Source organism: Plecotus auritus (genome assembly GCF_963455305.1).
Source record: "Plecotus auritus genome assembly, chromosome: 1".
Classification (NCBI taxonomy): domain Eukaryota; kingdom Metazoa; phylum Chordata; class Mammalia; order Chiroptera; family Vespertilionidae; genus Plecotus; species Plecotus auritus.
The window spans coordinates 118,493,870-118,507,793 of NC_137770.1; the positions used below are offsets into that span (position 1 = coordinate 118,493,870).

The 13,924-nt window shown below is 39.8% G+C and overlaps 1 protein-coding gene across 14 annotated transcripts in view; it reads right to left on the reverse strand.

Annotated features, from left to right (window-relative positions):
• NEO1 (neogenin 1) overlaps window positions 1-13,924 on the reverse strand; it is a 352,200-nt gene that overhangs the window by 74,767 nt on the left and 263,509 nt on the right. For all 14 annotated transcript variants that reach the window (XM_080657714.1, XM_080657720.1, XM_080657718.1 and 11 more), the window contains 5 exons: window positions 13,250-13,299; window positions 11,517-11,664; window positions 8,087-8,197; window positions 6,859-7,053; window positions 380-475 (listed from right to left, as the gene is read on the reverse strand). In XM_080657714.1, the coding sequence (XP_080513840.1) occupies window positions 380-475; window positions 6,859-7,053; window positions 8,087-8,197; window positions 11,517-11,664; window positions 13,250-13,299 (600 nt within the window). The remainder of the gene's footprint in view (window positions 1-379; window positions 476-6,858; window positions 7,054-8,086; window positions 8,198-11,516; window positions 11,665-13,249; window positions 13,300-13,924) is intronic.

The window sequence follows — 13,924 nt, forward strand, 5'->3', positions numbered from 1 at the left end:
TAACCTATATCATTCCTCTAGAGATATGGAGATATTTATGTCTTTTTACTCATTTTAGTTATAAGTCACATAACCTAAAGATGAAAAATCACTTTGAATTTTCTCACAATTATGCTTCCGAGATCCCAACACATCAAGAACATCTTTTACATATCTACATAGAATTATTTATATGACAGGATTGTTAATAGTGTCTAAAAAGTAAAACAGGAATTACAGAATGTTCCATATTGAAAGCCCATATCCTATTTGAAGCCTGGACCCTAAATTGCCATATTCTTTTCCTTCCACTGATACCCTAGGATTAGGCTTCATACCATGATTCTACTTAAGCTGATGGAAAAAAAGCCAAAGACAAGGGATGGACAGGATACCTTACCTGTATGAGGTCTGGTCACAGCACTCTCATATAGAGGGATGCCTTCACCCACATTGTTAAATGCTTTCAAGGTAATCACATAATGAGAGCTGGGATCTGAAGGAAAGAAGCAAGTCAAAACACTTAAAAAAATTCTCACTACAGAATTTTAAAAGTTCATGGGTGACTGTACATGATCTTAACTGCAGAGGAAACCAGGAGGGAAGATTTAAGAAATTCTTATGTGAGATTACTAATATTTTGAGGTGTGAGGAGATATGAGATGGCTCTATATACAGTACAGTACAGTAGTCCCCATAGGAGACATGTTCTAAGACCTCCAGTGGATGTCTGAAAATAGTATCAAACCCTATATATACTATGTTTTTTCCTATGCATACATACTTCTGATAAAATTTAATTTATAAATTAGGCACAGTAAGAGATTAACAACAATAACAATAAAATAGAATTGTAACAATGTACTGTAATAAATGTTATGTAAATGTGGTCCCTCTCTCTGTCTCTGATAAAAATCTGATAACTGAGACGGCTAAGTGACTAACAAGCAGGTGGCATACTCAGCATGGTTACATCCTGGGAAGGAGACAGAGTGGGATGGCTTGAGATTTCATCACACTAGTAAAAATGATGTGTAATTTAAAACTGATAATAAATTGTTTATTTCTGGAATTCTTCATTTAGTATTTTTAGGCCTTGGTTGTCCATGGATAATCAAAACCACAGAAACTGAAACAGTGGATAAGGGGAAACTTATCCACGTTGCAGGGTAGAAAAACTGCCTGGAGTTATTACCAGAAGTGAGGTTGGCTGTGCTTAAATTCTCTCTTGAGTTAGTACCAGGAGTGAGTGTAGCTGTGCCTGAATTCTCTCTTGGCCTCAACTAATGGATGGCTTAGTGATGTTATTATATAGTGTGGGGCTTGGATTAGAATGAGTACGTAAGTCTTTCATGTGTTGAAAGCTCATAGATAAAGTTTGAAATTAAACAAACCCCTTTCTTTCTCAGAAAGAGGGCAGCAACTACAACAGCCAAGGTAGAGAACTAGGAGAAAAACTGTTAACTCAGAAACTGCTGAATGTTTTTAACTCTTAAGGGGTGGGGACAGGGGACTCCAAATCTGGGAACTGCCTAACCCAGCCGTGGGCAAACTACGGCCCGCGGGCTGGATCCAGCTGTTCTATCCGGTTCTCTTGCTCTCCCCTCCACTCCTTTACTTTGAATTTATATTAGTTCACACAAACACTCCATCCATGCTTTTGTTCCGGCCCTCCGGTCCAGTTTAAGAACCCATTGTGGCCCTCGAGTCAAAAAGTTTGCCCACCCCTGGATCTAGCCTTCATGTAGACTTCTTGGCAGAATAAGATATGGCCCAGGATTATGACTGGCTTGGAGGTGATGCTGCAGGAAATGTGACTGAAAGAAACACTTCCTCCAGGTGGACCATATAAAATGCTGCCAGTTAGACTCTATGAAAAGAGTGGGTATTAAATAGTTGGAATAGCATTCATTTTCCTATTTGCTGAGGTAAATTAGGATGACTCTACTTCATAACATTCCTGATCCAGGCAAAATTTAGGACTAGTAACTTCAAAAGTCCAGTCAGAAATGAAAACTTGAGCCCTGGCCTGTGTTACTCAGTGGTTGGGGGTCAGCCTGTGCACCAAAGGGCAAGTATTTGGGTTGCAGGTTTGATCCCAGGCCTCAGTGGGGGCACCTGCGAGAGGCAATCAATCTATGTTCCTCTCTCACATCAATGTCTCTCTCTCTCACTCCCCCCCACTTCCTTTCACTCTCTCTAAAAATCAATGGGAAAAACATCCTCGGGTGAGGAATAAAAATGAAGTTAAAATGTGAGCCCCACTGAAGTGTTGCAGGGTGAGGAGCTGACCCATATCACTCACTTCTAGCAAAGTTGGGCAGTTTTCCAAAGTGGCCACACTTCAAGTGGTCTGTCTGCATTATTTGAAAAGCTTAAAATAGCTGTTTTACTATTTTATCCTTTCTTATGGCTGAGTAGTATTCCACTATATATATGTACCATATTCTTTATCCAGTCCTCTATCATAGGGCACTTTGAATAAAATAGCGTCATTTGCAACAACATGGATGGACCTTGAGAACATTATGCTAAGCGAAATATGTCCGTCAGAAAAAGATAAGAACCATATGATTTCACTCATATGTGGGATATAAAACTGAAACTCATGAACACAAACAGCAGTGTGGTGGTTGCCAGAGGGAAGGGGGAAAGGGGTTCTAATATAAGGTGACAGGAGAATATTTGGCTTTGGATGGTGAGCACACGGTGCAATATACAGATCTTGTAACACAGAAACCCACATGAGAAACCTATGTGTTCATGTTGACCAATGTCACCCCAATAAATAAATAAATAAATAAATAAATAAATAAATAAATAAATAAATAAATAGCTGCGTTGCTGGTGGCCCATTCTTTAGATACAAATGGGGAATATATACTAGTAAAGGCATTTGGTCTCCCAATGGCAGAAAGAATTGACAACAAATGGAATCAATAGGACGAAGTACTTGACTGGTGAGAAAAAGGAAAAGATGATAGTTTGGGTAACATGGTAGATGATAAAGTCCTTCACAGAGATTGGGGTCAGAGGCAGAGCAACCATGGTACACATTTTCAAGCCCACATTCTATTCCCACTCTTCACTCTCTCCCTATGTGCTTTCACTCATTTCCTTAGCTTGGGTTAGCATGTATGTGCCATCAAATGAAAAATCACATTTCTAGGCCAGACCTTTCTTCTAATCACCAAATCTTAAGGTTAAACCTTCTGGCATCTCTACTTGGATGTCTCAAATCTATCTCTCTCCCACTTCAGATCTACCCCCGTGTTTCCTAGTTCATAAATAGCACTTCTATTGCTCCCTGTTGCTCAAGTCAGAAACCTGGGAGTTATTAAGACCTCTCTCTCCCTCCTCCCCTCTTACGCAAATAATCAAATACTATAATCAAGTCTTGTTGATTATACCCACTTGCTTCTCCACCACTGCCTTGATCTGCATGCTCCATCTCTCAGTTCACTGAGCACTATGTGCCTAACACTGGGCCTTAACATGTGCAGCTGTTCTCTATGCTAGGGACACAGGCCACCATTCTTCTTTACCTAGACAATGCCTACTCATCTTAAAAGACTCATCCCTTTAAAACTGGATTAGCCTCTCTAGTTACACCCCATTTCTCTTCCTTAGCAATCTAAACAATTTCCATTATTTCAAAATTGTATTATTTCTAATAATTGGGATCATGTTTGGTTGATTCTCTGCTCAATCTTTAACACAGTGTCTGGGATACTATAGGAGTTCATTAAATATTTGCTGATTGATCGGAAAAGACACTAACTTTAATTTTGATTAAGTTATGATACAGTATGGGCTATATCCCTGTGCAGATACCCAGTAAGGAGATGTTTATATGAACCTGAAACTCAAGAGAGAGCTCTAGTTTGCTTAATAAATGAATTCCTAAATGTACTTCATTCTGACTTTTTAATCAACATTATATGCATCTTAGATCTATCAGTGTTGACTTATACAGATCAAGCTCATTTTACTTTATGCCAAATTAAATTTTTTTGCTACTTGTCATGTGTACTCTCTTTTCTAATGAAGTCTGTTCACTCTCTTCCGCACATGCAGTGCACCTTCTCATCTCATTTTCAAACATTGCTCTGTTTTTCAAGTTCAAGTTAAGCTTCTTCCCTGACTGCTCTGCTGTGCCTTACTAGCTCTCCCTTCTCCCACCATCCTTCACTTCTTTCCATTGTTTGTTGGGTAGTACTTTTGTCTTCCTATTAGACTGAAAGCTCCTGAAGGTCTAGGATAGTGGTTGGCAAACTCATTATAATGTCAACAGAGCCAAATATCAACAGTAAAATGATTGAAATTTCTTTTGAGAGTCGAAAACCGACTTCTGCGCATGGGCCACGAAGTTTCAATCGCACTGTACATGCGCGCCTACTCGTGGTATTTTGTGGAAGAGCCACACTCAAGGGGCCCAAGAGCCGCATGTGGCTCGTGAGCCGCGGTTTGCCAACCACTGGTCTAGGACCATGAACTGCTTACAATGCAGAGGACTTTCCTTTCAGTAGTTTCATAAAGAAAACAGTAGGCAGAGGATAAGCACAGAGACACCACCTTACCAGCAGAGCTTTTCTTCTGTTCTCTTACAACTGCCTTATAAGAATTCTCATGTGGGGAACACATCTTAGGTTAGCTGTGTTGTTCTTCAAAGGAAAAAAAAAAGGCGACTTTGTTTTGAATAAAGCATCAATTGCTGCTTATTCTCTACCAGAAAAGATGAAGGTAAGTCATCTGTTAGACACCTCACATTGTTTTATGAAAGATATTTTAAAAAGATATGACTTGAGTTAAAAAGTTGGTCAGGGCAGATACTGAATTAAAAGGGAAGTGTGTCAAAGATCTGTATAATGATAATTCAATTTGGAAGAGTAGTAACACCTACCAAAATCAAGTTACTTTCTATTATAAAATATTGTTATTTTTCATTTTCTTGCTTTGTAAATCAACTTTGAGGTATAATTAGCACACAGTAAAATGTACCCTTTAAGTATACAGTTTATTGAGTTTTGACAAGTATGTATATACTAGAGGCCGGATGCACAAAATTCATGCAAGGGGCTTGGCCCCCGCCACCGTGGCAGCCGTCTCTGCCTTGGCCCCCGCCACCGCGGCAGCCGCCTCTGCCTAAGCCCTCTCAGCCCTGGCTTTGTCAGGAAGGTTGTCCGGTCTAATTAGTATATTACGCTTTTATTATATAGGATGTGTAATCACTACCACAATCAATACATAGAATATTTCTAACATATTTGACTATTCCAGTAATTTTCATTTTTCATATAAATTTTATTTTATTTATTTTTTAAATATATTTTATTGATTTTTTACAGAGAGGAAGGGAGAGGGATAGAGAGTCAGAAACATCGATGAGAGAGAAACATCGATCAGCTGCCTCCTGCACACCTCCTACTGGGGATGTGCCCGCAACCAAGGTACATGCCCTTGACCGGAATCGAACCCGGGACCCTTGAGTCCGCAGGCCGACGCTCTATCCACTGAGCCAAACCGGTTTTGGCTTTCATATAAATTTTAGAATAAGTTTACCAATTTCTACAAAAAAGTGCATTGGGATGTATGTAGGATTGGGGAGAATGCAATTTTAATTCAAATTTCCAACTGCTGACTGTTAAGAGTATGGAAATATGACTATTTTTATATATCAACTTTGTACCTTGTGACTTGCTAACCTCACTTATAGTTTTAGTAGCCAGGATTTTCCTCAGGATTTTCTATGAATCAGTAGAGTGCTCAAATATTGGTTTCTAAATACCATTTTCCATAAAAGAAACCAGGATTCCTTGGAGAAATGGCTAATTCAAGGGCTAAGGCTAGGAAATACCAGGGTCTGAAACATCTTGTCAGATGGACAGAGGAACCAGTTATAAGGAGATTCCCACTGACTATTCTTTTACTATGAAAGAGGAGGAAAGATTTTCCTTATTAAAGAATGCTAATAAATGTAGAAGAAATAATGGAATTAGAAAATCACCACTTGTGAAACACCATAGTGATAACTATTACTAAAGACAGTAACACTAATAAGTGAAAAGTTTGATGAGAAATAAAATATTTACAAAGATTCATGGTATCTCTCCCCCACAAGGTCCTTAGTAATTATGAAGAGAAAAATAATAACTTTATAGTAGAGAAATGAGGCAGGTACCATTTAAATCAAGTGATTAAAGTTAACATCACTAGTGATAGGCTCTCCTGTGCCTCCTAAGATGAGGCACTGAAAAGATCACACTGTGTCTATGCTCTGCCTCCCAGAACAAAGCTGAATGTAATGAGGAAATATTAGACAAGTCTAAATTGAGGGACATTCTACAAAATATAATGGTCTATACTTTTAAAAAACGGCATAGTCATTAAAGTAAAAAAATACTGAGGAACTCTTTCATATCAAAGAAAACGAATGAGACACAATAACAAATCAACATGTGATCATGGACAATCCCTTCTTTTATCATAAAGTACATTAATGAGACAACTGGTAAAATATCAATAAAGTCTACAGATATTTTGTCAGTGTTAATTTGCTGATTTTGATAACTGTACTGTGGTTATGTTAGAAAATGTCCTTGTTTTTACGAAATGCACATTAAAGTATTAGTAGGTAGAGAGACATCATGTCTGCAACTTACTCTCAAATGGTTCAGAGGGAAAACAAGTACATATAGTAAGATACAGACTGATAAAGCACATGTAGAAAAATGTTAACCTTTGGGGAGCTGAGTGAAGGATTAATAGGAATTTTTTGGACTATTTTTCTAAGTTTTCTATAAAAATAAAATTACTACACAATAAAAAAGTAAAAAAGCAATCACAAGTACAATTACTTCCTTTGCTGAGCATACACACCCAGATTTTCGATGGTGTAATAGCGTTGTTTATAGTCCACTTTGATGGTCTGGGCGTGCGGGCTGCCAATGCCATAACCAATGGCATAACCTCGGACCACAATGTTCTGGTTCTCTGGAGGAGTCCAGCTTACTACGATGCTAGTAACAAGTGGGCGGACATGAAGTGAACTAGGTACTTCAGGAACACGAGTTTCTGGAAAGGAAATTAGAAAGGCAAGATGAGGTTCATCTTCCATTAGGATATTTCACCACCTTTGGGGAATGGTGTTCAATCTCCCGCTAAATTATTTGGGGCTAAGTTTTTTCATTATGACCAAGAATTCAAAGGGAATATGTATATACAGTAAAGTATGTCCAATGGTTTTACTGCATTCTAAGAAGAAAACAAAACCCAAACAGCAGCTTGAAATACTAGACACTGCAACATTAATTTGGAAGGGAAGACAAAGTGATCCAAGAACCTCTGTGCAATTGAGAAAAAGAAATTGACTTTCAATAGTTACCCATTCCTCTTGGTGTCACATCTGATTCCCAAACTTACCAGGCAGAAACACCAACTAATTAGAAGCCTGGTGTCAACAAGTAATCAAGTATCACATTATAGCAATAGTACTAATTATTTACTCCCCTAAGTAATATGATAAGTCAGAAAATATGAATAGAACCACAAATTGATATAAATGGTGGGAGACCAAGAGGCTTAAGTGGTGGCAATTTACAGTATTTTTCAAGGCATAAATTGCTATCTTAATTTAAAAATAGTAAAACAAGAGTTAAAATAGGATCCTTTTGTCTTCCAAGTACAGCAGCTGTATTTGATAAAGGTACATACACACACCCATATGGACTTTGTCATTGAATAAACAGGTGAGAAAAAGGGTAAGGTGTCTAGAACTAAGGGAAAAGGGAAACTAATGAAACATAAGCATGATTCATGTGGCTCAGCCTCCCATTTTAGATCATCCACATATTTAAAGGCCTTGGTGAAAAACAGACTTAAGGCACCTGTACCTTTTTATTGGTTTTGGTTCTACTTAAAGACAGAGTTATCTAAAAGCCACAAAGGTGGGGGATGGGGGAGATCCATGAAACTTGCTGCATTACAGGAATGACAGTAGTAATATATTAAACTTCACAGTTTAAAGCAATATATACCCCAAATCTGTGGCTTTCCAGCTAGGCTCACTTGACTATAATTAGTACCTTGCCTGTGCCATTGTTCTTACCATCTAAGTCACTTTCAAAAGTTTCAGCAGACAGCCAGTCAGTAGCTGGGCCTGTGCCATTTACTGTTAGAGCAGCCACTCGAAAATTATATTCAGTCCCCCGATCCAGACCTGAGACCAAATGACAAAAAAAAAAACAAGTTGAAACAACAGATTTGGAAAAACAAATACCAACAATCTCATTAAAGCAAATATCTCATCCACCAACTCAATATACAGCTACCACCTTGATAAAATTTTAGTTAAATACAAAACAAGAAATATATAAGTACAGAACACAGGAGCTCCCACCTCTAAAGTAGAGGCTGAAGTCCACACAATCCAAGAAGGAAAAAGAAATCAGTGAAGCTCTCAGGAGACAACAGGTGTGTTGTTGTTTTTTTAAAAAAGGAGCTTGAAGGCATTTTAGAAATTGTTTAATGCAATCCCTTCATTTTGCTAAGGAAGCTAAGGCTAAAAAAGAGGCCAAGAATAATGAAAGCTATAACAAGGAACAAAGTCCGTTGGTCTCAGAAGACACTAAAGACCGGAAAAGAATGCAAGATGTAACTCCTACCACGTTACCTCTGTTCTCTTAGCCACGCCATAATCACAAAGAAAAACTTTAAATGTTAACACAGCCTAGAAATCTATTTCTCAGCAGCCTACCAACCCATAAGTATACATAATAAATAAAAAAGGGATAATGCCTTTCTATTATGCAACCTTTTATATTTAATATAACCTAATAAAGTACTTGAATTACCAATGAATCAAAGATCCACATGTAAAAGTCTACCCTACAAAGTAGAGCAAGAGTCAATAATATGGTCAGATATTCATGAGTTCATTTTTTTCTTTTTTATTGTGTTAAAATACATATAAAATTTACCATTTTAGCCATTTTCAAGTATACAGTTCACATGCATACATTTGTAGAGCACTTAAATAGTAGATATTGTGATAGGTCTTACTAGGGTTATGAAAAATTATCCTACCTCCCCATATCCAAATATTGGGATCTTTGGCCAGCAACACAGTACAGAAATTGAGAGAGAACTTGGCCAGGATGAGCCCTGGCTCAGTTAATCAATCCTGTCACAAGGTGTGAGAGGAGAGATGGGAGGTTCTGTTCTCTGCAGATCATCTTATTTGCCCACAAGAAAGCAAGAAGCAAAACAGAATGAGAAGCAAAATGGCTGGGCCCAAGTCACTTTACCTCCTTGCCTACATGAACCAGAAAGAGCCAGAATGACTATACATATACTTACAACTATTAATAGACAACAATCTGGTCTCCTAGCAAACATGGCTCAACTGAGGTTCTGAAAGAATTCAACTGATCAGATTACCATGCCTTGCCCTTTGGGGAGAGTTAGAATGTTAAGAGAGTGAATTAGCAAGTGAGCAAGAGTGAATAAAAGCATGCGCAAGGGAGACCCACATGTAAAATGGTTAAGAGTTCCTCTCCCCCAAAGTAACCAACAGAATTCACAGACTAAAACTAAGGCACACAAATCATATTATAAAGATACTAGTGGCCCGGTTCATGAAATTCATGCATGAGGGCAGGGGGTGGGGATGTTCCTCAGCCTGGCCTGCACCCTCTCCAATCTGGGACCCCTCGGGGGATGTCCGACTGCTGGCAATCAGACATCCCTCTCATAATCAAGGACTGCTGGCTCCTAAACGCTCACCTGCCTGCCTGCCTGCCTGATTGCCCCTAACCACTCTGCCTGCTGGCCTGATCAACCCCAACTGCTCCACCTTCTGGCCTGATCACCCCTAACTGCCCGCCCCTGCCGGACTGACTGCCCCCAACTGCCCCCATCAGCTTGATTGCCCCCCCGCCGGCCTGATAGCCCCTACCTGCCCCCCCCACTGGCCTGTTCATCCCCAACTGCCCCTCCTGCTGGCCTAATCGCTCCCAACTGCCCCCCTTGCCAGCCTGCTCGCCCCCAACTGCCCCCCCCCTGCTGGCCTGCTCACCCCCAACTGCCCCTCCTGCTGGCCTGCTTGCCCCCAACTGCCCTCCCCTGCTGGCCTGATTGCCCCTAACCGCCTCTGCCTTGGCCCCGCCACCATGGCTTTGTCTGGAAGGACATCCAGAAGGTCTCCTGGTCTAATTACTCTTTTATTAGTATAGATGGCTGAATATGTTAAGTACTATAAGTGGTACAAAAAGAAGAAACAACAATTACTTCTGGTTAAAACTTAATTATGTTGGTTATTGTTCAATACAGGATCCTGGTAATCTGTATTATTCTCTAATACTTATCAAGCTTCAAGGTAATGTTTCAAGAGAGCAAAGATTTCCATTTTTGTTCACCATTATATGCCCAGTGCTAGCCCACACTAATAAAAATTCAATAAAGTCTGTTAAACAAATGAACCATTCTAAGTATGATTTTAAAATGCAAGAATTTTCTTGATAAAGAAAAATCTAGCCCTAGCCGGTTTGGCTCAGAATATCAGCCCGCAGACTGAAAGGGTTCGGTTCCAGTCAAGGGCACGTACCTTGGTTGTAGGTTCAATCCCGGCCTTGGTTGGGGCATGTGCAGGAGGCAAGAAATCGATGTGTCTTTCCCACATCGATGTTTCTCTCCCCCTCCCTTCCACTCTCTCTAAAAGTCAATGGAAGAATATCCTTAAGCGAGGATTAACAAAAAACAACAAAAAAAGAAAAATCGATTTTTATCATGAAAATGGTATTTTCCTTATATATCAAATGTTGACTTGAAAAAAAATGAATAGTCCCCTCATGGGCAAGGACTGTACTCTATTTTTATGTTATTGGCAACAAGAACAATGCCTGGTATACAGTAAATATCTGCTATTAAATATTCAAAGTAAAACCCTTACAGATGGAAACTGTTACTTAACTGTATCTGGAGTAACATCAGAAACTGACTTTTAAGAACATCTGTGAGAAATTTTACAGTAATGTTCCTTCAGTGAGATTTTTCAGCAGCACTCACGGCAGCCATGTTTACTTTCTGCAGAAAGGAGAGGACTGACTCCATGGAGACAAACATTCACCTTCTCCTATTTTGAAAGGAGTCAGTCTCATCTATGAGATGAGGGGTAAGGAGAAAAGCTTGCTGGATTACTACAGTACACTTTCACTGTCTGTACACTTTGCTAACAACTAGACTGTGTAGACTCTGTTTATATAGCTTTGTTTGAACTTTTTTTCAGATTATAAAAAAACTACATATAACATAAAGAATACAGAAAAACACAAGGAAATAAAACTAAAATATAATCTCATTCAGAAATGGCAGAACGTGTAAGAGTGTTTTCAATTAATTTTTATCAAATTTTTACAAATCCTTTTGAACCATTTTAACTTTGTGCAAGACAACAGCTCTAGGCAGTAATCAGACTAGCATAGCTCAGTGTCTAAGGCAGATACATCTCCCAACTTTTGCCAATGCGCAGAGGAACTCACCTTCAATCAGCTGAGACAGCTGGGTCCCGGGCACCAACGTCTCAGTGACATCACTCTTTCGGGAGGCCTTTCTGTAGCGTATCTTGTAGCCAGTAATCTGCCCATTTTGTGTGGCTAGAGGAGGTGGCTGCCAGTGAATCATAATACTCTAGAAAGCATAAGTTTATAGGAAAAAGACCAAATATGTCAAAAGCTTGGTCCTAACTATTTTATATATTACTAGAGGCCCGGTGTACGAAATTTGTGCATGGGGGGGTGGTGTTCTTCAGCCCAGCCTGCACCCTCTCCAATCTGAGACCCCTTGAGGAATGTCTGACTGCCCGTTTAGGCCCGATCCCACCAGATATCCCTCTCACAATCCAGGACTGCTGGCTCCCAAACCGCTCGCCTGCCTGCCTGCCTGATTGCTCCTAACCAATTCCCTGCCAGCCTGATCGATGCCTAACTGCTTCCCTGCTGGCCCGATTGCCCCTAACTGCCCTCACCTGCTGGCCTGGTCACCCCTAACTGCCCTCCCTTGCCAGCCTGGTCACCCCTAACTGCCCTCCCCTGCTAGCCTGGTTGCCCCTAACTGCCTTCCCATGCAGGCCTGGTCGCTCCTAACTGCCCTCCCCTGTAGGCCTGGTTGCCCCCAACTGCCCTCCCCTGCTGGCCTGATCACCCCTAACTTCCCTCCCTTGCCAGCCTGGTCACCCCTAACTGCTCTCCCCTGCAGGCCTGGTCCACCCCCAACTCCCCTCTTTTTCAGGCCTGGTCCCTCCCAACTGCCCTCCCCTGCCGGCCATCTTGTGCCCACATGAGGGCGGCCATCTTGTGTGTTGGAGTGATGGCCAATTTGCATATTACCCTTTTATTAGATAGGATTATCCCAAATTCTGTGCAAAGGGAAGGAACATAAAGCCAGTAGGGTGATTAGAGTTTTATTAAGTTACTTACTAATCACTCAAAAATACTTATTAATTTAAAAAAACCCCAATGACCAAAGTGGGGTATTATATTTGTTGGCAGTATACTCTGGGCCTTTGATCTCCTGAGTGTTTTGCCAGAATGAAGACAAAAGTCTCAAAAAACTTTTCAGAAGAAAACATAAGGTCAGAGGCACATGAATTAGGCAGTAAACTATTGTTAGGTGTAAGGCTCTCTTCCCATCTCAATTGTGGAACAGCTGAACTTAGATAATTTCTGTCTAAAACTCTTCCAAAAGGGGATCATTAATTAGCAGCTGGTTATTTTTTTAAGGAAAAGGAGTCCAATAGTACTTTTTAAAAGGACTGAACATGTCAGAAGCCTATGTAGCCCAGAAAGGACTCTGGGCCTTCTGAGAGGGGTACATGCCGTAAGTGTACAGTGAATGTGACTCGGAGAGATGGTTTCAGCATCTGCAACCATCAGAAATATTCACACAGGGCTCATCTCACAAGACTAAGGAACTACGTATCATAAACGACTTCCTTCCTTCTACCTAATCACCAAGGTCTGGACTGTTAATATCTAGATTGAAATAATTTACATAATAGAAATATATTTGCAGAAAGGCATCAGAGAAAGGCAGTAAAATTAAACAGAATAAACTAAAGTTGGTTTCTAAGCTCAGCTTTACTGGCAAGTGTAATATCTAGGTTACCTTATTTCCTGAAAATGATTGTTTTGATGTAGGATCTCCCTCTCTATAAGCCCTTCTGAGTTTTAATAGTATACCAATAAAAATGAACAACAGCAATAAAAAGTTTTACCTTTGAATTTCTTACTTCTAAGGACAGATTCTGAGGAGCAGCACTGGGAACTGGACAGGCAAAAAAAAAAAAATGTTTTTAATCATCCATCATTTGACTCTTCTTGGCTGGACTTTACACAAATGCACATCTCAAACACTGATTATACAACCTGAAGGTCAAAATGCAGCTGTCAGTGCCCTTGTGTTGATAGTAGTATGTGGATAAGGTGTGGTCACGTTTGATTCATTTAAAAAAATGAGACGCCTTCATATATACACACTCATACCCAAGTCAGATTGTACTTTTGGGAAGTCAGATAATTATTTCAAGAATGTGACTGACTCTAAACTTTTCTAGACCCCAGATACATTCTGAACCTTCAACATATTCTTTTGATCATTCTTGGTGATAGCACAGTTTTATTCTGGGGAAGAACCACAAATCTTCTGGAAACAAGTCTAACAAATATGAAAAGTAAATGAAGTGGGTAATGTCATTATGAGTCCAAAATGGGAAGGACATAAATCAGTGAGCTTGGCTTTCTAGTGAAGTTCCAAAACTGGTTTTGAAGGCAGTTCTTAAGTAAAACAGAGATATTTAGGAAATGATGTGAAAAGTTTGTTGCTTAAACAAATTGCTGTACAACTTTAGTTCCTCACATATTAGAACATAAGACAGGGGTATCTCAAAGTT